The 25,715-nt window shown below is 48.3% G+C and overlaps 1 protein-coding gene across 3 annotated transcripts; it reads right to left on the bottom strand.

The window, feature by feature from the left end:
• Positions 1-8,776: 8,776 nt before the first annotated feature.
• CD70 (CD70 molecule) lies at positions 8,777-22,213 on the bottom strand. 3 transcript variants are annotated; one of them, XM_037994496.2, is made up of 7 exons: positions 22,059-22,213; positions 18,396-18,504; positions 17,580-17,730; positions 15,094-15,254; positions 13,525-13,739; positions 12,728-12,761; positions 8,777-9,342 (listed from the first exon to the last, which is right to left on the bottom strand). In XM_037994496.2, the coding sequence occupies exons 5-7, from the start codon at positions 13,684-13,686 to the stop codon at positions 8,954-8,956; spliced, it is 585 nt and encodes a 194-aa protein (XP_037850424.1). In that variant the 5' UTR covers positions 13,687-13,739; positions 15,094-15,254; positions 17,580-17,730; positions 18,396-18,504; positions 22,059-22,213; the 3' UTR covers positions 8,777-8,953. The 3 variants fall into 3 exon arrangements, with proteins under 3 accessions (XP_037850424.1, XP_007993192.1, XP_007993193.1); XM_007995001.3 differs by lacking the exon at positions 15,094-15,254; XM_007995002.3 differs by lacking the exons at positions 15,094-15,254; positions 18,396-18,504 and having other exon boundaries at positions 22,059-22,202.
• Between the last annotated feature and the right edge of the window lie 3,502 nt (positions 22,214-25,715).

The following is a 25,715-nucleotide window of genomic DNA, read 5'->3' as shown; positions in this document are numbered from 1 at the left end:
CTCTGAATGTAAAGAAAGCTTGGTCTTGTCTGGGCTTGTCTGGGCTTGCCTCCTGAGCGGATGAGGCACATCCGTCTCAGCCTATTTGAATAATGACAAAGTGTTAAGCCAATTCTCAGGGCGGAAACGATCTTACAAGTACAATATGATCTTGGGGTTGGAGGAGAGAAGAATCTGCAACAAGTCTGCCAGTGGAAATGTTTGCCTTCTCTGGGTCTTGTGTGGTCCCATCGGGGAATCAGGGCGTATAAGACAGACACCAGAGAACAGCTTCGCTAAGACCTGAAGACCCTAGTACCCTCTTTCAGAATGCCCTGGGTCTTGTGTGGCCCCCATGGGGAAACCAGGGTATATGAGAAAGACGTCAGAGGACGGTTTCACTAAGACTTGAAGACCTTAGTTCCCTCTTCCAGAATGCAGTATTTGGAGCAGGAGAATCTGCTCTTTAATAGCTTTCAGCTACACAGGTTTCAGTTCCTCAAAGGCCGCACTTCTGACATTGAGAAGTCAGAACATAGTAACATCTGCATGAACATTGCAGCATTATTATTTTTATTTTACTTTAAGTTCTGGGATACATGTGTAGAACATGCAGGTTTGTTCTATAAGTATACATGTGCCATGGTGGTTTGCTGCACCTATCAACCTGTCATCTAGGTTTTAAGCCCCACATGGCATTAGGTATTTGTTCTAATGCTCTCCCTCCCCTTGCCCCCAATCCCCTGACAGGCCCTGGTGTGTGATGTTCCTCTCCCGTGTCCATGTATTCTCATTGTTCAACCCCCACTTATGAGTGAGAATATGTGGTGTTTGGTTTTCTGTTCCTGTGTTAGTTTGCTGAGAATGATGGCTTCACTTCCAGCTTCATCCATGTCCCTACAAAGGACATGAACTCTTTTTTAATGACTGCATAGTATTCCATGGTGTATATGTGCCACATTTTTTTTATCCAGTCTGTCATTGATGGGCATTTGGGTTGGTTCCAAGTCTTTGCTATTGTGAATAGTGTCATTGCAGCATTATTTATAATAGCCAAGATATGAAAACAACCGGGCCGGGCGCGGTGGCTCAAGCCTGTAATCCCAGCACTTTGGGAGGCCGAGACGGGCGGATCACGAGGTCAGGAGATCGAGACCATCCTGGCTAACACGGTGAAACCCCGTCTCTACTAAAAAAATACAAAAAACTAGCCGGGCGAGGTGGCGGCAAAAAAAAAAAAAAAAAAAAAAAAAGAAAACAACCTAAGTGTCCAATAATGAATGAATAAATAAATAAAGTATGGTCTAGAGAGGAACACATTGGAACATTATTGCATCTTACAAGAGAAGAAAATCCTGACATTTGGGACAATATGGATGAACCTGGATGACATTGAGCTCAGTGAAATAAGCCAGACACAGAAAGACAAGTACTGCATGATCCCACTTATACGGGTAAGAGTTAAAGAAAGAGGAAAGAAACACAAAAAGTGGCTCAACAGTCAAAGATGGGTTTATTTTGGAGAATAAACCTGAGAGGGGCTTCTAGTCAATTTCAGTCAGGAGCGCTCTCTCTTACAGACTAACAGTATATATTGGTTTTAGGGTGAGGGGGCTTATCACAAGCTTGAAATGTTTCTGTGTGGGGGAGAGGTTTGTGGGGGGGTTGGAATGTCTCTGGGCAGAAGGGAGGTTATCTTGGGGCTGACATCTTCCCACCCAGAAAGGAGGTTATCTTAGGGCTGACATGTCTGTGGTTGAGGATGTTATTTGTGGTTTATGGTCATGGTGACCTTAGCCATTAGGCTGATGCCATTTGGATTTAGGCAGTTTTTGATCAAGATGAAACTTTTTTTAAAATTTGAGATGGAGTCTCGCTCTGTCACCCAGGTTGGAGTGCAGTGGCGTGATCTTGGCTCACTGCAAGCTCCGCCTCCCAGGTTCATGCCATTCTTCTGCCTCAGTCTCCCGAGTAGCTGGGACTACAGGTGTCCGCCACCATGCCTGGCTAATTTTTTTTGTATTTTTAGTAGAGACGGGGTTTCACCGTGTTAGCCAGGATGGTCTCAATCTCCTGACTTTGTGATCCACCTGCCTCGGCCTCCCAAAGTGCTTGGATTACAGGCGTGAGCCACCACGCCCGGCCCCGATCAAGATGAAACTTAAAATGGCAGCACTTGTCCAAGATAGTGATACTCCTGTTCTGTCAATATGGGGAATCTAAAAAAAAAAAAAAAAAAAAAAAAGCCAAACTCTTAGAGACAGAGAGCAGAACTGTGGTTACCAGGGAATAGGGGTGGGAGGAAATGAGCAGATATTGGGGCACAAATGTGTGGGTTCTCTGGAGACTTGCATAGTATTAAGAAGTGGGTTTGCCCCAAATTGGAAAATGTGGGCTCTGTGTTCAAATAGGCTCACTCGGGTCTCAGGGCTGGTAAAGTTTGCTGGAAATTTGCATGTGCATTGTGCATACGCACGCTAGCATGATATTTAAATCAACGTTCTGAGAATTTTAAAGAGATACAGTTTTTCTATCTCAGCACAACATACTCATGAAGCATTTACCGTCACCCTTAAAAAAGATCACACACAAAGTGTGGTCAGTTAATTGGTGAGTTAGGTAGATTCATCAAAACACCAGTTCCTCCTTTGTGCAGGCTAAATTTATGATGGTGGACATCTCTGGTCTTTATCCTGTTAATCTGGGTGTCCGAGTTTAATGCTAAATTTTAAAAGATGAGACTGGATGCATCAGCTCATGCCTATAATCCCAGCACTTTGAGAGGCCGAGGTGGGTGGGTCACCTGAGGTCAGGAGTTTGAGACCAGCCTGGCCAACATGGTGAAACCCAGTCTTTACTAAACATACAAAAAAAAAAAAAGAAAGAAAGAAAGCTGAACTTGTTGCAATCTCGGCTCACTGCGACCTCTGCCTCCTGGGTTCAAGTGATTCTCCCGCCTCAGTCTCTCGAGTAGCAGGGACTACAGGCACCTGCCATCATGCCTGGCTAATTTTTTTGTGTGTTTTAGTAGAGAGAGGGTTTTGCCACAAAAGCCACATTGGTCTTTCCCTTATTGCCCTTCTGACCAAGCCAAGGTGGGTGATCCTTCCCCTCCCTCAGCTGGGACAGGTGAATCACCCATCTTGGCCTCCCTCCACTTTGGCCTCCGAAAGTGCCAGGAACAAGCATGAGTCACTGCACCTGGTCTTGTTAACGGACATTGAATTTCCTTTTGATGAAGTGGACAGGATGATGATTAACTGTTAACGGACTTTGAATTTTCTTTTTTCTTTCATTCTTTCTTTCTTTTTTTTTTTTTTGGAGATGGAGTCTCGCTCTGTTTCTAGGCTGGAGTGCAGTGGCGTGATCTTGGCTCACTGCAACCTCTGCCTCCCAGGTTCAAGCAATTCTCCTGCCTCAGCCTCCTGCGTAGCTGGGACCACAGGTGCCCACCACCACCCCTGGATAATTTTTTTGTATTTTTAGTAGAGACGGCGTTTCACCGTGTTGGCCAGGCTGGTCTCCAACTCCTGACCTCAGGTGATTCACCTGCTTCGGCCTCCCAAAATGTTGGGATTACAGGTGTGAGACACTGTGACTGGCCTTGCATTTTATTTTCTATAAAACCCTGTGTATACACTCTTTTTTCAAAAATTGAGGTGAAAATCATATAACATTAAATAATCTTCCTTCCTTCCTTCGTCCCCCCCTCCCTCCTTCTCTCTCTCTCTTTCTCTCTTTTCTTTCTTTGTATTCCTTTGTCACCCTGGCTGGAGTGCAGCATGAACATATAGCTCACTGCAGACTCCTGGATTCAAGCCTCCTGCCTCAGCCTTCCTGTTAATGGACATTGAATTTCTTTTTTTTTTTTTTTTTTTTTTTTTCTTTTTTTTGAGACGGAGTCTCGCTCTGTCGCCCAGGCTGGAGTGCAGTGGCGCAATCTCGGCTCACTGCAAGCTCCGCCTCCCGGATTCACGCCATTCTCCTGCCTCAGCCTCCCGAGTAGCTGGGACTACAGGCGCCCGCCACTGCGCCCGGCTAATTTTTTCTATTTTTAGTAGAGACGGGGTTTCACCATGATCTCGATCTCCTGACCTTGTGATCCGCCCGCCTCGGCCTCCCAAAGTGCTGGGATTACAGGCGTGAGCCACCGCGCCCGGCTATTGAATTTCTTTTTCTTCTTTTTTATTTTTTGGAAATGGAGTCTTGCTCTGTTGCCCAAGCTGGAGTGCAGAGGCTTGATCTTGGCTCACTGCAACCTCCGCTTCCCAGGTTCAAGCGATTCTCCTGCCTCAGTAGCTGGGATTACAGGCAGGTATGGTGGTGGGCACCTGTAATCCCAGCTACTCAAGAGGCTAAGCCAGGAGAATCACTTGAACCCGGGAGGCGGAGGTTGCAGTGAGCTGAGACCGCACCACTGCATTCCAGCCTGGGTGACAAGAGCGAAACTCCATCTCAAAAAACAAACAAACAAACAAAAAATCAAAACAAACAAACAAAGAAAAAAGAAAATAGAACTGATTCAAATAACTGTGAAGCACCTGAAGGAAAATTCTTGATGGGTAGAAACACAAAGAAACCCTCAAAGACTGCACATCTAAAAAATTCTATTTTATATTCCTGTGAACAGTTTTACTCCTATTGGTAGATTACTGTAAGCTAGTTTATACAATACATATTTTTCCTTTTTGACTGACTTATTTCATTGAGCATAATGTCCTCAAACTAATCATGCCTTCCCAATCATCCCCCAAAGTCTTAACTCGTTTCAGCATTAACTCAAAAGTCCACAGTCCAAAATCTCATCTGAGACAAGGCAAGTCCCTTCCATGTGTGAGTCTTTAAATCAAAAGCAAGTTAGTTATTTCTTATACACAGTGGGGTACAGGCATTGGATATACCCATTCCAAATGGGAGAAATTGGCCAAAACAAAGGGGCTGAAGGCCCCCTGCAATTCCAGAATCCAGTGGGGCAGTCAAATCTTTTTTTTTTTTTTTAGAGATAGAGTGTCTCTCTGTCACCCAGGCTGGAGTACAGTGACTCGATCTTGGCTCACTGCAACCTCTGCCTCCTGGGTTAAAGCGATTCTCCTGCATCAGCCATGGGGACTACAGGCACATGCCGCCATGCCTGGCTATTTTTTTTTTTTTTTGTATTTTAGTAGAAACAGGGTTTCACCATATTGCCCAGGCTGGTCTTGAACTCTTGACCTCAGGCAATCTGCCCGTCTCGGCCTCCCAAAGTGAGGATTACAAGCGTGAGCCACTGTGCCTGGCCAGGCAGTCAAATCCTTTTTTTAAAATTATACTGTAAGTCCTAGGGTACATGTGCACAACGTGCAGGTTTGTTACATATATATACATGTGCTGTGTTGGTTGACCGCACCCATTAACTCGTCATTTACATTAGGTGTTTCTCCTGATGCTATCCCTCCCCCCTCCCCCCACTCCACACTCCACAACAGGCCCCGGTGTGTGATGTTCCCCACCCTATGTCCAAGTATTCTCATTGTTCAATTCTCACCTATGAGTGTTAGGTTTTCTGTCCTTGAGATAGTTTGCTCAGAATGATGGTTTCCAGCTTCATCCATGTCCCTACAAAGGACATGAACTCATCCTTTTTTATGGCTGCATAGTATTCCATGGTGTATATGTGCCACATTTTCTTAATCTAGTCTGTCATCGATGGACATTTGAGTTGGTTCCAAGTCTTTGCTATTGTGAATAGTCAGGCAGTCAAATCTTAAAGCTGCCAGATAATCTCCTTTGACTCTGTCTCACATCCAGGTCACGCTGATGTAAGTGGTGGGTTCTCATGGTCTTGGGTGGCCCCTTCCCTGTGGCTTTGCAGGGTACAGCCTCCCTCCCGGTTACTTTCACAAGCTGGCGTCGAGTGTCTGTGGCTTTTCCAGATGCGTGGTCCTGAGTCCAAGTAAGGTTGGAGAGGGGCTGTAGGGCCAGATTGGTGGGGGAGGGCGGTGCGTGGGTCTCACTTCCCCTCCCTCAGCTGGGACACCTCACACCGCTCCTCTCACTTCACCCTCTAGAGGTGAGAGCAAGGATGCAAGATGCGGGATTGTCTGGGTTGGAATCCTGAGTCCACTCCTATGTCGATGAAATTGCCTTGGGCTTGTGATTCAGGTTTTCTACCACTCTTTTCCTTAACTGTTATAATACAAAGGCCCCAGCAGTTACAAAACCAGTAACTTTGGGCAGATGACTTAAAGTTTTGCGCCTCTGTTTTTCTCATCTGTGAAATGGGATGATGACGATTCCTCCAGCTTTGTAGGTCTTGCATGACCACGAGCTGAGTTAATGTGTTAAAACGGTGTGCAGTCCATATTAAATGCCGTCAGGAGCATTTGACTTTACTTTGAGTCCCCAATTCCAAAATCCAAAAAGCCCTGGAAATCAAGTCGTTTTGGTAAATTGTTTGGCGGCAATTTCTGACCTGAACTAACTTTTTGTTAATTGTAGTCTTTTTTTTTTTTTTTTTTTTTTTTTTTAAAGACAGAGTCTTACTCTGTTACCCAGGCTGGAGTGCAGTGGCACTATCTCAGCTCACTGCAACCTCCTCCTCCTGGGTTCCAGAGATTCTCCTGTCTCAACCTCCCTAGTAGCAGGGATTACAGGTGCCCATCACCACATCCAGCTAATTTTTATATGTTTAGTAGAGATGAGGTTTCACCATATTAGCCAGGCTGGTAATTGTAGTCTTGATTTTTTTTTTTTTTTGAGATGGAGTTTCGCTCTTGTCACCTGGGCTGGAGTGTAATGGCACGGTCTTGGCTCACTGCAACCTCCACCTCCTGGGTTTAAGTGATCCTCCTGCCTCAGCCTCCCGAGTAGCTGGGGTTACAGGTGTCGGCCACCATGTCCGGCTAAGTTTTGTATTTTTAGTAGAGACAGGGTTTTCCCATGGTGACCAGGCTGGTCTCGAACTCCTGACCTCAGGTGATCCGCCCACCTCGGCCTCCCAAAGTGCTGGGACTACAGGCATAAGCCACCGCGCCTGGCCTGTAGTCTTGATTTGTATCCCACTTAGTGTGAATGTTAACACTTCTCATTGTTAAAAAAAAAAAAAAAAAAATAGGTATGATGTTTGATTACAAAATGCTGCCCCAACCTCGCTGAGGTGATGCATAAAAGATGGTATAAACGCCGGGCGCAGTAGTTCACGCCTGTAATCCCAGCACTTTGGGAGGCCGAGGCAGGTGGATCACGAGGTCAAGAGATCGAGACCATCCTGGCCAACATGATGAAACCCCGTCTCTACTAATAACAGAAAAATTAGCCAGGCATGGTGGTGGATTGCTGTAGTCCCAGATTTGAGAGGCTGAGGCAGAAGAATCACTTGAACCTGGGTGGGTGGAGGTTGCAGTGAGATGAGATTGCACCACTGCACTCCAGCCTGGACAACAGAGCGAGACTCCATCTCAAAATAAAATAATAAAAAAAAGATGGTCTAATCCTGTACACCATCTTTAAATACTGGAAAATTCTGGGTTCCAAAATGTATTCGAGGTCCAGTGCAGTGGCTCATGCCTCTAATCCCAGCACTGGGGAAGGCTGAGGCGGGAAGATGGGCATTTCGGGAGACTGAAGTTTGAGACCAACTGGGGCAATGTAATGAGACCTCATTTCAAAAAAAAAAAAAAAAAGAAAAAAAGCCGGGGTGTGGTGCCCTGTGTTGGCGGTCTAGCTATTTGGGAGGCTGAGGTAGGACGATCACTTGAGCCCAGGAGTTTGAGGCTGCAATGAGACACGATCATGCCACCACACTGTAGCCTGGGTGACAGAGCAAGACCCTATATTTTCAGTAGAGGTGAGGTTTCGCCAGGTTGGCCAGGCTGGTCTTGAACTCCTGACCTCAAGTGATCTTTTATTATTATTATTATTAAAGTTCTGGGGTACATGTGCAGGATGTGCAGTTCCATTACATAGGTAAATGTGTGCCATGGTGGTTTGCTACACCTATCACCAGGCTGGAGTGCAATGGCGCGATCTCGGCTCACTGCAACCTCCGCCTCCCGCGTTCAAGTGATTCTCCTGCCTCAGCCTCCTGAGTAGCTGGGATTACAAGTGCCCTCAACCATGCATGGCTAATTTTTGTATTTTTAGTAGAGATGGAGTTTTACCATGTTGGCCAGGCTGGTCTGGAACTCATGATCTCAAGTGATCCGCCCGCTTTGGCCTCCCAACTTGTTAGGTGTTTTGCACTGTCTGCTTTGAGGGACAGTCACCCAAAGTGATCTCTGTGTTTCCTCTCTTGTTAAATAGAGGCACTAAGGAGAAAACAGAACTTTTTTTTTTTTTTTGACAGGGAATCTTACTCTTTTGCTCAGGCTGGAGTGCAGTGGCATGATCACGGCTCACTGTAGCCTTTGACCTCCTGGGCTCTACCCAACCTCCCATTTCAGCCTCCCGAGTAGCTTGGACTAGCACACCACTACATCTGGTTAATTTTTGTATTTTTTGTAGGGATGGTTGTCTCACCATGTTGCCCAGGCTGGTCTCGAACCCCTAGGCTCAAATGATCTACCTTCCTCAGCCTTCCAAAGTGCTGGGATTACAGGTGTGAGCCACTGTGCCCAGACTGCTTCCTCTATTCTTCAAACATCCCTAACCAAGAACATTTTTTTTTTTTTTCTGAGACAGAGTCTTGCTCTGTCACCCAGGCTGGAGTGCAGTGGCACAATCTTGGCTCACTGCAACCTCTACCTCCAGGGTTCAAGCGATTCTCCTGCCTCAGTCAGCCGAGTAGCTGGGATTACAGATACATGCCACCATGCCTGGCTGATTTTTGCATTTTTTAATAGGAAAATGAAAAGACAGAAAAAACTCAATACCCTCCCTTGTCCTACCCGCCACCCCACCCCGACTCCCACCTAGGGTGGCCCCTGTGTGTAAACATTTTCTCTCAAACTTAAATAAAATAAAATAAAATTTAAAAAACCCTCATCAGAAGCAGTGGTCAGGGGCGCACCCACTGCACTCCAAAGAAGGTCTCATCAGTGTTTCTGGAAGGCAAAAGTGTCCCAGTAAGGTTGGTGCAGAGTGTGTCCCCTCGGGCCAGAGGCGTCAGGCGCTGGGAGGCAATGGTACAACCTTGGTGGAAGCTGAGACGTAGCAGGCTGATGCTACGGGAGGCGGGAGAGCAGATTCCCACGGCCAGGGTGGTGGGGTTGTGGTGTCTGGAGGTCGATGTGGAGGAGCAGATGGCCAGCGTCACCTGGATGTGGACCATGTAGATGCCGTCACGACGGATACGTAGCTGCCCCTTGTCCAGCTCTGGTCCACGCAGGAAGGAGCGGCCCAGTGCTGGGCCCCCCTGCCAGTATAGCCTGGGGTCCTGCTGATGTCCTGGGGCACAGGGTTAGAGGGATGAGAGGATGAAGTTCTAGGGAAACTGAGGCACAGGGGGTCATAGAGAAAGTCAGATATAGAGATCGAGAGTTAGAGATCAAGGGATAGGTTGGACATGGTAACTCACGCCTGAAATCCCAGCAGTTTAGGAGGCCAAGGCGGGTGGATCACCTGAGGTCAGGAGTTCAAGACCAGCCTGGACAACATGGCCAGACCCCCATCTCTACAAACAATAAAAAGTTAGCCAAGTGTGGTGGTGTACGCCTCTGGTCCTGGCTACTCTTGGGAGGCTGAGGCTGGAGGATCGCTTGAACCTGGGAGGATGAGACTGCAGTGAGCTATGATCACACCACTGCACTCCAGTATGGGTAACAGAAACCCTATCTCAAAAAAAAAAAAAAAAGGAGGGGGGTAGAACGTAAGAGATCTAAAGAGAAGGAGAGAGGAGTAAGGGGAGAGGGGTAGAGAGAGAGAGAGAAAAAAAAGCCGAAACAGAGAAGGGTAGAGACGGATGGGGAGGGAGAGATATATAGAGAGAGAATGCATGAGACAGCGAGAGAGAGAGAATGAGAGAGCAGGAGAGAGTAAGAGAGCACGAGAGAGCATGAGAGAGAGAGCAAGAGAGTGTGTGTGTGAGAGAGGACGAGAGCTACAGAGCTCGAGAGAGAGTGCACGAGAGAGTGAGCGAGAGAGAGTGTGAGAGAGTGAGAGGGAGCGTGCGCACGAGAGAATGCGAGAGAGCGAGACAGAGGACGCACGAGAGAGCGCATGAGAAACAGCTTGAGAGAATTTCCGAAGGGAAGCCTGCTCGGGTAACACCCTGAACCCCAATAAAAGCTTTGGCTCCCAGGTCCCTTTCTTTTCCTTGCTCTCCACCCGCTGGTTGAGCGTGTGTATGTCTCAGAGAGCTCCGATACCTTCCTGTTGGCCCTCTTCTCTCTAGGATCTTTATTTCCTTGAGAGACGGTGTCTGACCCTGTCACCCAGGCTGGAGTGCAGTGGTGCAATCATAGCTCACTGCGGCCTCAGCCACTGGGGCTCAAGCTATCTCCCACCTCAGCCTCCTGAGTCACTGGGAAGTGGCGTGCGTCACCATGACCAGCTAATTTTCAAAATTTTGTTCTAGAGATGGTGGTCTTGCTATGTTTTGCAAGCTGGTCTGGAACTCCTGGGCTCAAGCGATCCTCCCGCCTCAGCCTCCCAAAGCGCTGGGATCACAGCCGTGAGCCATGGTGCTCGGCCGTATTTCATGTGTTTCTCGCAGCGTCTCCCGTCTCCGTGTCTTATCTGACTGACACACCTGAGCCTCACTCTCCTCCTCACTCGAGGCTCTCCTGGACACTGGCTGTCTCGTGAGGAAGGAACGAACACAGGTCAAACAGGAGCCTGTTTACCAGGCTTTGCAAATTTCCTGTATTGTTTACCAGGCTTTGCAAATTTCCTGTAAGAGTGATACCTGGTCCCCTGTCAGACACTTAGGCATGACATAATCCACCAGAAGAAAGAACTGTCATGTGGAAGACACTGTCAACAACCATGGTCACCATGCCCGGTGCCCTGTCGATGCGGGGCCAGAGTTTACAGTCACTCTCCAGAAAGGGGCCTCAAGACCAAATTACAGGAAAAATATAGGCGGGGGGGGAGAGAGAGAGAGAGAGAGAGAGAGAGAGAGAGAGAGAGAGAGAGAGATCGATCAGGGGTCAGAGACCCAAGGAGAAGAGAGAGAAACAAAGGTCCTTTCCATTACAAAATGGAAAGAAGCAGCCTGCAGTGATGTTAGTCTCTGGGGATGAACCGTGGAAAAACAGAAGAGGAAGAAGCCTTCGAGAGAGGCTGGGAGGAGAAGATACTCTCACCTAAAGCAGAACGGTTCATTTCATCTCCCTTAAGGCTTCTTGCCAACGCCACCCACTCAGAGACCCCCTGCCCCCCACCGTCGCGACTCCACTTTAAATGAAAACCCCAACCCTGGCATGCCTGGATTCCCCACCCACATCCTTGCCTGATTTTTCTCTAAAACCTGCTCTTGCCCTGTTTTACTCTATGTGGCATTGCTCTGTTTTTCACATGTTCATTTTTATCTTTTGTCATCTCCTCCTGGGTAGGAGTAATAGTAGAAGGGAAGCTCACCAGGCAGGGATTTCTGTCTGTTTCGTGCGCAGCACCGGAACAAGGCCTGCCCACCGCAGATGTATAATTAGTGCTTGTGGCATGAATGGAGGAGGGGTAGCCATTCCTGTGAGCGTTTTTGTTTACTAACAAAATCCCTTTGATTCTTCTAAGGGAGGAGATAGAATGTGAAGGACTGAGAGCGAAAGAGAGAGAAAGGTAGTGGATGCCCAGAAACACACACCTGCCCCGTGTCTCTCTCTCTTTCTCTCTCATTCTCTCCATTTTCCTCTTTCTCTTGGGCATGATCTTTCTCCCTCACCCTCTTTCTCTTCTTTCCCCTCTCTGTCTCTTCCCCTCTCTCTCTGCCATTCGCCTCTTTTCTCTCTTCTTTCTTTCTTTCTTTTCGTTTCTGTTTTTTTCTTCCATCTTTCTTTTTCTTCCTTTCTTTCTGTCTCTTCCCCCCTCCCTCCCTCCCTCTCTTTCTTTCTTTCTTTCTTTTTCTTTCTTTCTTTCTCTTTCTTTTCTTTCTCTTTCATTTATTTATTTGTTTACTTATTTATTTGACGGAATCTCCTTCTGTCATCTAGGCTGGAGCGCAGTGGCATAATCTCGGCTGACTGCAACCTCGGCCTCCCAGGTTCAAGCGATTCTGCTGTCTCAGCCTCGAGTAGCTGGGATCACAGGCACCTGCTACCACACCCAGCTAATTTTTGTATTTTTAGTGGAGACGATGTTTCACCATGTTGGCCAGGCTGATCTCAAACTCCTGGGCTCAAGTGATCCACCGCCCTCGGCCTCCCAAAGTGCTGGGATTACAGGCGTGAGCAACCACACCCGGCCACCTCTCCGGTTTTCATTCACTGTTCCTCTCTGTCTCTCCCTCCCTCTCTCTCCGTCTCCTCTATCTTTTTTTTTTTCTCTCTCTCTCCCTCTCTCTTTCTGTCTTTCTCCCTTGCTCTGTCTTCCTGTGTCTCTCCCTGTTTCTTTATTTCTTTCCCTGTCTTCTTCTGTCTCTGTCTGTCCCCTCTGTCTCTCTCTCTGTCCTTGTTTCTCGCTGTCTCTCACTCCCTTTCTCTTGGCCTCTCCCTCCCTCTCCGTCTCTCTTCTCTCTGTCTCCCCTTCTCTGTTTCCCTCCCTATCTCTCCCTCTCTCTCTCCCTCCGTCTCTCTCTGTGTCTCTTTCTCTCTGACTCTCCCCACTTGTCTTTCTATCTCTCCTTCCTTCTCTCTCTGTGTCTCTTCTCCCCGTCCCTCCACGTCCCCCGTGTTACCTGTATGGTTCAGCTGCAGCTCAGCTATGTCCCACTGGAAGAAAAGACCAGAAAACAGGGCACGGACGTAAGCAGAGAGGTTCTATGTGTCCCCCGTGCCAGGAGCTCTCTTTTCTCTGTACATCCTCCTTTCTACCTCTCATCCCACGGCGCGCACGGGTGATTTCATTTTATTTTATTTACTCCTAAGACTTCTTAAAGAGGAAGCAGGTCTGAATCAGCGGGGAGCGTAAAGTGGAGACCTTCAAAAGAACTTCTTAGTTTCCCGAACCGTTTTCCTGTATGTCACTGGGCGCGAGTGCACCGCGCGCACCGGACTCTCTCCGCTGCAAAGGTGCCCGGCGCGGTCCCCAAGGGGACCCCTCCCCCACCCGGAGCGAGTGGCTGGGGTCATCCCGTCCTAGGAGGCCCCAGGGAGCCCCCACGCCCAGCCTTGTGAAGCCCCCAGCAGCTTCTGAGTCAGCCTGCCGGGGAACACCAGAGCCGAGTCATCTTCCATTTCCATGTGCGCCTACCTTTCCCGTCCCGGGATCTCCCTGTACCTCCTGGCAGGGTGACTCTCTCGGAGCCCCTACACCGCGCAGCCTGGTCCCCGCCTCGCCTCCCTGTTCTGGTCTCTGTTTCTGCCCTACCCGATCTTCCTCCCTGGCCTCTTTGTACCCATCTCATTCTGATTTTGTCTTTTCTCTCCTGCGCGTCTCAGTCTCCGCCCTGGTGCACGGTCCCTCCGCCCCTCTCCGTATTCTCTGCCGGAATAAGTTCGGATGTTTTCTTCCCAACTTTCTATCTCAACTCACCCCAAGTGACTCGAGCGGCAGCTGCTGCTGAGCCCGTGAGAGGCGCTGGATGCAGACCACGAGGCAGATCGCCAAGCCCGCGACCAATGGAACCACAGCAGCCCGCAGGGCGCACGCATAGGGCCTGCGCCGCACCGCGCAGCCGGAACCCTCCTCCGGCATCTCCGCGGCGATCACCTCCGCTAGCGCAGGCGGGGCGAGGGGGGCGCAGAGCGCTGCGGAGAAGGAAGGAAGGCAACTGCAGCCCCCTCCCGGGGCTCCTGGGCGTCTACTTGCCTCAACTTGTCAGGGGACCAGCCTGCCCCTCTCTGGGGATGTCCGGCCGGTCGAGGGGAGGGACTAGAGCGATTGGCGAGGGGAAATTCCCTCCAACTGCTACCAGTCTGCAGCTCGTACAGTGGGTGGAGGTGGTTGCCGGATGGGCCAGGCAGTGGCCTCGGGTGAGCCACTGAGTTGCCTGTCCCCAACCCCTCCCCGCCCAAATCTTCAGGCAGAAGACACCCAATCTTCCTATTTCCCTCTCCACCTCATTCTTCCGGGGCCCATTCATTTATTCAACAAACTTCCACTGCACATTTGTTAGGGACTAGACTGTGTTCTGTGCACTGGGGGTACAGCAGGCATCCAAGAATTGGGGGTGCTCCCCAAATATTCGTGTACCCATCTCCTGCATTTTTTTTTTTTTTTTTTTTTTTTTGAGACGGAGGTCTCCCTCTGTCGCCCAGGCTGGAGTGCAGTGGCACTATCTCAGCTCACTGCAACCTCGGTCTCCTGGGTTCAAGCGATTCTCCTGTTTGAGCCTCGCGAGTAGCTGGGATTAACAGGCGCGCGCCATCATGCCTGGTTAATTTTTTGTATTTTTAGTAGAGATGGGGTTTCACCGTGTTGGCCAGGCTGGTCTTGAACTCTTGACCTCCAGTGATCCGTCCGCCTTGGCCTCTCAAAGTGCTGAGATTAAAGGCGTGAGCCACCGCTCCCGGTCAGTTATCTCCTGCATTCTCGGAAACCTCCTGCTTTTTTGTTTAAAGTTAAATTAAACTAATATTTTTATTTATTTATTTATTTTTTTTTGAAACAGAGGCTGGCTCTGTTGCCCAGGCTGGAGTGCAGTGGTGTGATCTCGGCTCACTGCAAGCTCTGCCTACTGGGTTCACGCCATTCTCCTGCCTCAGCCTCTTGTGTAGCTGGGACTACAAGTGCCCGCCACCAAGCCTGGCTAATTTTTTTTGTATTTTTAGTAGAGATGGGGTTTCACCATGTTAGCCAGGATGGTCTCGATCTCCTGACCTCGTGATCCGCCCGCCTCGGCCTCCCAAAGTGCCGGGATTACAGGCGTGAGCCACCGCGCCCGGACTAAATGAATATTTTTAGAGACAGAGTGTTGCTCTGTTGCCCAGGCTGGAGTGCAGTGGCGCCACACAGTTCACAGCAGCCTCAAACTCCGGGGCTTCAGTGACCCTCCCATCTCAGTCTTTTGCATAGTTGGGTCTACAGGCGCACGCTATCATGCCTGGCTAATTAAATTTTTTTTTTTTTTTTTTGGTAGAGGATGGGGTGTTACTATGTTACCAGGCTGGTCTCAAACTCCTGGGCTCAAGCGATCCTCTTGCATAGGCCTCCCCAAAGTGCCAGGATTACAGGTGTGAGCCACCGCACCCAGGCCCCTGCCTCTGTTCTTGATGGCTGTAGTGGGTTAACAGCATCCTCCCAGAATTCATGGCCACCTGAAACTGCAGAATATGACCTCATTTAGAAATTAGGGGATTTTTGCAGATGTAATTAGGATTAAATGAGGTCATACTGGATTAGAGAGGGCCCTCAGGTGGAGAGAAAAGAGACACATAGAGAAGGAGGCCATGTGAAAACAGAAACAGAAACTGAGCAAGGCAGATGAAAGTCAAGAAACACCAAGGAGTGGCCCGACGAGGTGGCTCATGCCTGTAATCCCAGCACTTTGGGAGGCTGAGGCGGGTGGATCACTTGATGTCAGGAGTTTGAGACCAGCCTGGCTAACAGGGTGAAACCCCGTCTCTACTAGAAATACAAAAAATTAGCCGGGCGTGGTGGTGGGTGCTTGTAGTCCCAGCCACTCGGAAGGCTGAGGCAGGAAAATGGCGTGAACCAGGGAGGTGGAGCTTGCAGTGAGCTGAGATGGCGCCACTGCACTCCAGCCTGGGCGACAGAGCCAGACTCTGTCTCAAAAAAATAAATAAATAAAAATAGAAAATAAATTAGCGGGGTGTAGTGGTGTGTGCCTGTAATCCCAGCTACTCAGGAGGTTGAGGCAGAGAATCACTTGAACCTGGGAGGCAAAGTCTGCAGTGAGCTGAGATCGGGAGATTGAGACCAGCCTGGCCAACATGGTGAACCCCTGTCTCTACTAAAAATACAAAAATTTGCTGGGTGTGGTGGTGCACGACTGTAATCCCAGCTACTCAGGAGGCTGAGGCAGGAGAATCACTTGAACCTAGGAGGCGGAGGTTGCAGTGAGCTGAGATCACACCACTGCACTCCAGCCTGGGCGATAGAGTGAGACTTCATCTCAAAAACCCAAACAAAACCCAAACCCAGAACCAAAACCAAAACAAAGAAACATCAGGGATTGCTGGCTAGGTAAATATCAAATAAATTGGTGTAGGAGGTGATCTTGGAGGTGCCGTCCACCCACTGCCCCAGACCTGGAGACCTAGGGCTCCCGTGAAGGAAACTCCTTTATTACTTGGGAGATCCCAGTACTATGTAATCATACGTATATGCTGATTTCTTGGACGTCCCAAAATTCTAGACCTATTTGACTTCCACCCTTCACCTGCCCCGCGCATGCTGTATGTAGGCTCAGGCTCCGAAATCTCCCATCTCTCTGGTTTCTAGCCACTAGAAAGTGGAAGAGGCAATGGAGTCTCCCCTTGGACCAGTTAGGGGGCATGTGGCACTACTGACACCTTGATTTCAGGCTGTGGCTTCCAGAACAGTGAGAGTAGACATTTCTGTTGTGTGAAGCCATCCAGTTTGTGACACTTTGTCACAGATTCCCGAGAAAACTAATCCAAAGGTGTAGTTAGAGCATAAAGGCCATCCTAACCTTGTACAATGGTGACAAAATGTATGAGTCAACCCTGACTCATTACAATTGTACCAAAGCTTGCCAACTGGATGTGGCTCATGTTTGGTTGTAGACACTGACATTCAAAAGCTTTGTTACATATTGGGGGTGTGGGTGAAGGGCAGGTGGGGACTCTATGGACCATTTTTGTAGCTTCTTGTGAGCCTTAAACTATTTCACAATAAACAGTGACACTCAACTCCTGTTATTTGAGGTAGTGATTGCCCACGAACACCGAACAATTCTCCTAGGGGAAATTATATAGTTAGGGGCCGGGCATGGTGGCTCGCACCTGTAATCCCAGCACTTTGGGAGGCCGAGGTGGGCGGATTACTTGAGGTTAAGAGTTGGAGACCAGGCCGGGTGCGGTGGCTCATGCCTGTAATCCCAGCACTTTGGGAGGCTGAGGCGGGCGGATCACGAGGTCAGGAGATCAAGACCATCCTGACTAACACGGTGAAACCCCATCTCTACTATTAAAAATACAAAAAAATTAGCTGGGCGTGGTGGCGGGCGCCTGTAGTCCCAGCTACTTGGGAGGCTGAGGCAGGAGAATGGTGTGAACCTGGAAGGCGGAGGTTGCAGTGAGCTGAGATCGTGCCACTGCGCTCCAGCCTGGGTGACAGAGCAAGCCTCTGTCTTAAAAAAATAAAAATAAAAATAAATAAATAAAAGAGGTTCCAGCCTCTTTTTCCGGCTGGAACTATGGAGGGTGTAGAAGAGAAGAAGAAGGTTCCTGCTGTTTCAGAAACCCTTAAGAACAAGCGAAGGAATTTCGCAGAGCTGAAGATCAAGCACCTGAGAAAGAAGTTTGCCCAAAAGATGCTTCGAAAGGCAAGGAGGAAGCTTATCTATGAAAAAGAGAAGCACTATCACAAGGAATATAGGCAGATGTACAGAACTGAAATTCGAATGGAAAGGATGTCAAGAAAAGCTGACAACGTCTGTGTACCTGCAGAACCCACACTGGCGTTGGTCATCAGGATCAGAGGTACCGATGGTGTGAGCCCAAAGGTCCGAAAGGTGTTGCAGCTTCTTCGCCTTCGTCAAATCTTCAATGGAAACTTTGTGAAGCTCAACGAGGCCAATCAACGTGCTGAGGACTGTAGAGCCATACATTGCATAGGGGTACCCAAATCTGAAGTCAGTAAATAAACTAATCTACAAGCGTGGTTATGGCAAAATCAGTAAGAAGTGAATTGCTTTGACAGATAGCGCTTTGACTGTGTGATCTCTTGGAAAATATGGCATCATCTGCATGAAGCATGTCATTCATGAGGTCTATACTGTTGGAAAACGCTTCAGAGAAGTGCATAACTTCCTGTGGCCCTTCAAATTATCTCCTCCACAAGGTGGAATGAAGAAAAAGATCACCCATTTTGTAGAAGGTGGAGATGCTGGCAACAGGAAGGAGCAGATCAACACAACAGGCTTCTTAGAAGAATGAACTATGGTGTGTACTACAATTATTTTTCTAAGCTGTTCGGTTAATAAACAGTACCTGCTCTCAAACTGAAAGAAAATTGTGTGTGTATATTTATGTAGTTAGCTTCCCGAGAGCCTCTGGCTATGAATCAGCAAGCAGTCAGTGTCATTAACACCGAACTCACAGCCAACAGAGTTAGACTCCAGGTCTGGGGGAAATGGGTAGACAGCACCTTCAAGACAACCTCCTACCCTAATTTATTTAACATTTACTTAGCTGATGTTTTTATCAGTTTAAGATATAAATAGTTTAGAACTCACATCATTAAGAAATAAGTAATACCTTCTAAAAAGATGGGGAGAAAAGAGATGGGGCGTGGTGGCTCATACACGTAATCCCAGCACTTTGAGAGGCCGAAGTGTCTTAGAAAAATCCCAAAACGAAACAGGAGCTGTCAAGGCACAAAAATAAGTACACCTGCTTATGAAACTGAATCTCATTCACCACAAGAAAATTGGGAATTGAAAGCTCCGTGAAAAACAATTTTTCTTTCTTTCTCTTTCTCTCTCTCTCTCTTTTTTTTTTTTTCTTTAAGATGTTGTCTCCTCCTGTCGCCCAGCTTGGAGTGCAGTGGCGCCATCTGGCTCACTGCAGTCTCCGCCTCCCAGGTTCAAGCAATTCTCCTGCCTCATCCTCCTGAGTAGCTGGGATTACAGGAGCCCACCACCACGCCTGACTAAGTTTTGTATTTTTAGTAGAGACAGGGTTTCACCATGTTGGCCAGGCTGGTCTTGAACTCCTGACCTCACGTGATCTGCCCACCTTGGCCTCCCAAAGTGCTGGGATTGCAGGTGTGCGCCTCCCGCACTCAGTCACACTTTATCTTGTCACCTGTGATGTGGTAAAAGATAAGAGTGTTGGATGATTCACCGCTCAGCAAGTGCGTGGGTGAGAAGGAACCTCAAACCTAGAGGCCAGAATCTGAAATGGACCCAACTTTTTGGAAACACAGCTTGTTAAAATCTATCAAGGCACCAAAATGCACCTTCCCCTCAACCCAGAAATTTTACTTCAAGGATTTTCTTTCGTAAGCACACCTGCACACATCACAGACGCAGACGGATGCACACAAACAGTGTGGTGTGGTCTGATTAATACTGGAACACAACAACCAGAAGACCCATGCGTGATTGAGGGTTTAGTCCTGTGCTGAGCACTTGTTAGGTTTCACCTTTTCTGACCTTCCCAAGAACGCTATGAAGTGGATCGTGCTGTTATTTCCATTTTCCCTACGAGCATGCTCAGAGAGGAAGGCCAGCAGCTTAATCTGCCTAGCAAAGAGCTTGGGAGAAGAGGTGCCTAGATTTGAATGTGGATCCATATCATGTACCTGAAGAACCTGGACCTTCCCACCTGAGTCGCTTAGTGACTTGACCTGGCCTCCGACCACATTCCAGTCTGCAGTTCTGCTGGAGGTCATTTGCACCATTTCTTTCTTTTTTTTTTGAGACGCCTTGCTCTGTCACCCAGCCTGGAGGGCAGTGGTGTGATCTCGGCTGTCTGCAACCTCTGCCTCCCGGGTTTAAGTGATTCTCTTCCTACCTCAGCCCCTCAAGTAGCTGGGATAACAGACGTGCACCACCACATCCGGCCAATATTCGTACTTTTAGTAGAGACGGGGTTTTGCCATGTTGGCCCGCCTGGCCTTGAACTCCTGACCTCAAGTGATTCACCAGCTTCGGCCTCCCAAAGTTCTGGGATTACAGGTGTGAGCCACCACGTCCAGCCACGGTCGTGTGCATTGTTTTTTGGTGACGTTTGAGAAGAAGGTTTTCTAAAACCAGAGTTTCGCCATCTGCAGACTCTAGAGCTGAGGCTCCAGGACAAGACGTCCACTAATGTTGGTTCTCTCTCTCTCTCTCTCTCTCTCTCTCCCCCCCCCCCCTTCTCTTTCTGTTGCTCTAAGTCAGGGGAATCATGAGCCCTGTGCAGGGAAAGAGTTGAGGGGAGAACCCCCAGAGAACAGCTGGAACACAGGAAGTAAGATCCATTTTCCTCCTAGGAAAGCCCGAGGCCCACGAGGCTGATTTTTGGCTACCTTCTGCTTCCCCCCAAGGGAAATCTGGAAATTTCTGCCTCTCTTCCATAACCCTGGAAGCCACGGGCCACTTGAAAGTGCCAACTCAGGCTTCCTCTTTGTCCAACTTGGCCACTCCTTCTCTTTCCCTTTGCTGTGGCTGATCTCAAGTTGCCACAGGGATATGCCCCTTGGTGGTGATACAGGAGTTAAGAAGGAATTACTGGCCGGGTGTGGTGGCTCACGCCTGTAATCCCAGCACTTTGGGAGGCCGAGGTGGGCGGATCATCTGAGGTCTAGAGTTCGAGAACAGCCTGACCAACAAGGAGAAATCCTGTCTCTACTGAAAATACAAAATTAGTCGGGCATGGTGGCGCATGCCTGTAATCCCAGCTATTTGAGAGGCTGAGGCAGGAGAATCGCTTGAACCTGGGAGGCAGAGGTTGTGGTGAACTGAGATCGCGCTATTGTACTCCAGTCTGGGCAACAAGAGTGAAACTCCGTCTCAAAATAAAAAAAAAAAAAAAAGAGAGAGAGAAGGAATTACTTAGGCAGAGAGCAAGGGCATGGCAGTCGTCGCTAAGGTTTTTCTTTTTAATGAAAGGCAGCCCCAAATCATTTTCTAACAAAGAGCAGCCTGCAAGCTGGGAGCTTGCCCGGATGAAGGCCGGCAGGAATTAAGGACTAGGCATATTGACGATGGCAGCTCTATCTTCCCTTCTCTGCCAGCCACATGTACTGTAAAGGAGCAGACAAGATGGTGCCAATCAACTAGAAAGCCTATTTGCTTAAGAAGGTTAGGCTGTGGGCAGCCAGGCGCTGTGGCTCACACCTGTCATCCCTGCACTTTGGAGGCCGAGGCAGGTGGATCAGCTGAGGTCAGGAGTTCGAGACCAGCCTGGTCAATGATGAAATCCAGTCTCAGCTAAAAATACAAATAATAGCTGGGCGTGGTAGTGAGCGCCTGTAATCCCAGCTACTTGGGAGGCTGAGGCAGAGAATCGCTTCAACCAGGGAGGTGGAGGTTGCAGTGAGCCGAGGTCACGCCATTGCACTCCAGCCTGGGTAAGAAAGCGAGACTCCATCTCAAAACACACACGTGCACAGACACATAACTAGGGTGGGGCAACCAGCCTTCTCTGCACACTATGTAGATGTCATACCTAATCAGACCAATCTGTGAGCCCTATGTAAATCAGACACCGCCTTCTCTAGCCTGCCTATAAAATCTGCTGTGGTCTGCTGGCTCCCCTTTTTCCTGATCTCTCTCTCTCTCTCAGCTCCTCTTCTCTCTCTTTTCTTTTTTTTTTTCTTTGAGACGGAGTCTTGCTCTGTCACTCAGGCTGGAGTGCAGTGGTCTGATCTCAGCTCAGTGCAACTTCCGCCTCCTGGGTTCAAGCAATCCTCCTGCCTCAGCCTCCCGAGTAGTTGGGATTACAGGCATGCACCACCATGCCCAGCTACTTTTTTGTATTCTTAGGAGAGAATCCCACTGCTGGGAGGGAGGGTATCAAGACGCTCTTACTTCTCACTCTTCCATTCCTGTTCCTTTCTTTCTTTTTCTTTTTTTAGACGGAGTTTTGCTCTTGTTGCCCAGGCTGGAGTGCAGAGATGCAATCTCGGCTCACTGCAGCCTCTGCCTCCCAGGTTCAAGCAATTCTCCTGCTTCAACCTCCTGAGTACCTGGGATTACAGGCGCCCACCACCACAATCAGCTAATTTTTGTATTCTTCGTAGAGTCGGGGTTTCACCATGTTGGCCAGGTTGAACTCCTGACCTCAGGTGATCCACCCGCCTCAGCCTCCCAAAGTGCTGGGATTACAGGCGTGAGCCACCATGCCTGGCTCATTCCTATTCCTTTCTTTATCCCATGAGCCAGTAGGACTAGGAGAATTCTGTGCAAACGGAAGGAACAGGAAAATTTTTACCTATGTGAAAGTCTGGGCTGGCATGTCATCTCCGTTCTGCAAAATCTTTAGGAGCCAAAATTCTTTCGCTCAAGTGCCTCTGACACACAAAAGGTGATGCCCTTGTCTGCAAAATACAAAGTGACACACCACCATGGCTGAGTTCCAGGAAACAGGAAGGTCAAAAAGTGAAGGGAAGCAATTCTCCTTCCTTTTCAAGGAAGTGCTTGCACTAATAAATTCCGCTCACAACCCATTGGCCAGGACTTTGTCACATGACTCAGGCAAGGGAGGCTGGGAAATGTAGTCTTCATTCTGATTGGCCATGTACCCAGCTGAAACTCCAGGGTTCTATTACTATCATTAACGGAATTTTGTGCTGCAGGTGTAAATTTCAAGGGGGCATCTCAAACCGTCATTGTCAAGATAAATGATATTCTCAGGCAACATTTTAAAAAAATCTAAAAAGTGAAGGTCAAAAAAAAAAATTCATGATGAACACATTGCAAAAATGTTTTAAATAAAGATGAGATCCAACCCTACACTTCTACAATCTGCTTCATTTTCTTCCACTCTAATTCTGGTCTTGCAGCCCAAATTTGCATTCTGGCTCCAACACTTACCAGCTGTGTGACCTACAGCAAATGTTTTAATCTCTCTGTGCCATAGTTCCCTGGAAGTAATGAAAGTATCTCGGCCGGGCGCGGTGGCTCACGCTTGTAATCTCAGCACTTTGGGAGGCCGAGGCGGGCGGATCACAAGGTCAGGAGATCGAGACCACGGTGAAACCCCGCCTCTACTAAAAAAAATACAAAAAAATTAGCCGGGCGCGGTGGCGGGCGCCTGTAGTCCCAGCTACCCAGGAGGCTGAGGCAGGAGAATGGCGGGAACCCGGGAGGTGGAGCTTGCAGTGAGCCGAGATCGCGCCACTGCACTCCAGCCTGGGCGGCAGAGTGAGACTCCGTCTCAAAAAAAAAAAAAAAAAAAAAAAAAGAAAGTATCTCACAGGTTTGCTATGAGGTTGGAAGGAATTAATATTTGTAAAACCGTTTAGCAAAGAGCCAGTACATGGTAAGGAACTGGTAAGAACTATTATTATCGTTGCTACTACTGAAACGGCCTCCTTGTCTGGAGTAACACCCGAGGTTCATAGTCTCACAGCCAAGGAAAACAAGGACATGGACATAGAAAGAGTGAGGTCAAGTGTTGCAGGGAGTCAGGGACCCCGAACAGAGGGACTGGCTGAAACCGTGGCAGAAGAACATAAATTGTGAAGATTTCATGGACATTTATTAGTTCCCCAAATTCATACTTTTATAATTTCTTACACCTGTCTTTATTGTAATCTCTGAACATAAATTGTGAAGATTTCATGGACACTTGTCACTTCCCCAATCAATATCCTTGTGATTTCCTATACCTGTCTTTAATCTCTTAATCCCATCATCTTCTTCATAAGCTGAGGAGGATGAATGTCGCCTCAGGACCCTGTGATTGTATCAACTGCACAAATTGTTTGCAGAGCATGTGTGCTTGAACAATATGAAATCTGGGCATCTTTAAAAAAAAAAGAACAGGATAACAGCAATGTTCAGGGAACAAGAGAGGTAACTTTGAATTGACCGCCGGTGAGCCGGACAGAACAGAGCCATATTTCTCCTCTTTCATAAGCAAATAGGAGAAATATCGCTGAATTCTTTTTCTCAGCAAGGAACATCCCTGAGAAAGAGAATGTGCCTTGAAGGTAGGCCTATAAACGGCCCCTTTAGAAGGCGTGCTGCCTTTTATGGTAGAAGCCAAAGGGATGAAATAAGCTCCGGTCTCCTGTAGCGCTCCCAGGCTTATTCGGACGAGGAAATTCCCACCTAATAAATTTTGGTCAGACAGGTTGTCTGCTCTCAAATCCTGTTTCCTGATAAGATGTTACCAACGACAATGTGTGCCCGAAACTTCATTAGCAATTTTAATTTCTCCTCATCCGGTGGCCCTGTGATCTCGCCCTGCCTCCATTTGCTTTGTGATATTTACTGCCTTGTGAAGCATGTGATCTCTGTGACCCACACCCGATTCGTGCACTCCCTCCCCTTTTGAAAATCGCTAATAAAAACTTGCTGGTTTTATGGCTTGGGGAGCATCACGGAGCCTAGTGACATGTGATGTCTCCCCCGGACACCCAGCTTTAAATTTCTCTCTCTAGTGCTCTTTCCCTTTATTTTTCAACCCAGCCGAAACACTGAGGAAATAGAAAAGAACCCATGTTAAACATCAGGAGTGGGTTCTCCTGATAGTCGAGAGCTGAAGTTTAACAGGCGAAAGAAGGAGAAGAGCTCTCTTCTGCAGAGAGGGGTCCCAGAAAAATGGGTTGCTGTATCAGGGGTGAAATGTAGGGGGGTTTATAGTTAAGCTAGTGAGTAAACAGTGTTTGATTTACATACGGTGTGAAAGACTGGTTAGACCACGTGTCCCGTTTGCATAGGGTGCACATTTCTGGTAGCTTCCCATTCTCTTTTATTATGCAGGCAGGTTCTCTACCCGAGCTGTGCTGTATTGCCCATTTCTCTGTTACTACACACGTGGTAACAAAAAAAAAGGAAGATGGAGCCTCCATGTTGGGCCTGCCTGGCCCCTGAGTAGCTCTTTTCTATTGGTGCACCTGCGGGCATTCTCCTGTGTAAGCTTCCAGCTTGCCTATCTTTGTTTGCAGCTCAATTTTTCAGGCTGCCATTTGGTAGAAAAGAAATGATTTGGGGACTGCTTTTTGTTAGAAGGGAAGCTCTGCCAAGGACTCTATTGCCTTCACTATCTACCAAAATAATTTCTGTCTACCTCCTGTATCACTACTACTGTTATTATTAATTTGAGAAAGAGTTTCACTCTGTTGCCCAGGCTAGAATGCAGTGGCCTGGGCTTACCGCAACCTCCGCCTCCCAGGGTCAAGTGATTCTCATGCCTCAGCCTCCCAAGTAGCTGGGACTACAGGAAAGCTGCCATTATGCACAGCTAATTTTTTTTTGTATTTTTAGTAGAGACAAGGTTTTACCACATTGGCCAGGCTGGTCTTAAACTCCTGACCTCAAATGATCTGCCTGCCTTGGCCTCCCACGGTGCTGGGATTACAGGGTGAGCTACTGCACTCGGCCTCTTATTATTTGTTTATTATTATCACTATTTTTGGAGACAAGGTCTTACTCTTTCACCCAGGCTGGAGAGCAGTGGTGCACTCATAGCTCCCTGCAGCTTCCAATTCCTGGGCTTGAGTGTTCCTTCTGCCTCAGCTTCCTGAGAAGGTGGGACTATAGGTGTGCACCACCACACTCAGCTAATTTTAAAAGTTTGTGGAGAGATGGGCTTTCGCTATGTTGCTCAGGCGGGTCTTGAATTCTTGGCCCCAAGTGATCCTCCCACCTTGGCCTTCCAAATTGTTGGGATTATAGGCATGAGCCACCACTCTTGGCCAGACTTTACACAATAAAAGTTTATTTCGGGTCACTCTGCCTATGGAGTGGCCATTCTTTACTCCTTCGCTTTCTGTTTTTCATTATTTGTTGTTGTTGTTGTTGTTTGTTTGTTTGTTTGAGATGGAGTTTTGCTCTTGTTGCCCCGGCTGGAGTTCAATGGCGTGATCTCAGCTCACTGCAACCTTCGCCTCCCGGGCTCAAGCGATTCTCCTGCCTCAGC

The sequence above is a fragment of the Chlorocebus sabaeus genome, chromosome 6 (genome assembly GCF_047675955.1).
Source record: "Chlorocebus sabaeus isolate Y175 chromosome 6, mChlSab1.0.hap1, whole genome shotgun sequence".
NCBI lineage: Eukaryota > Metazoa > Chordata > Mammalia > Primates > Cercopithecidae > Chlorocebus > Chlorocebus sabaeus.
This window is presented reverse-complemented; position numbering and strand designations above follow the sequence as displayed.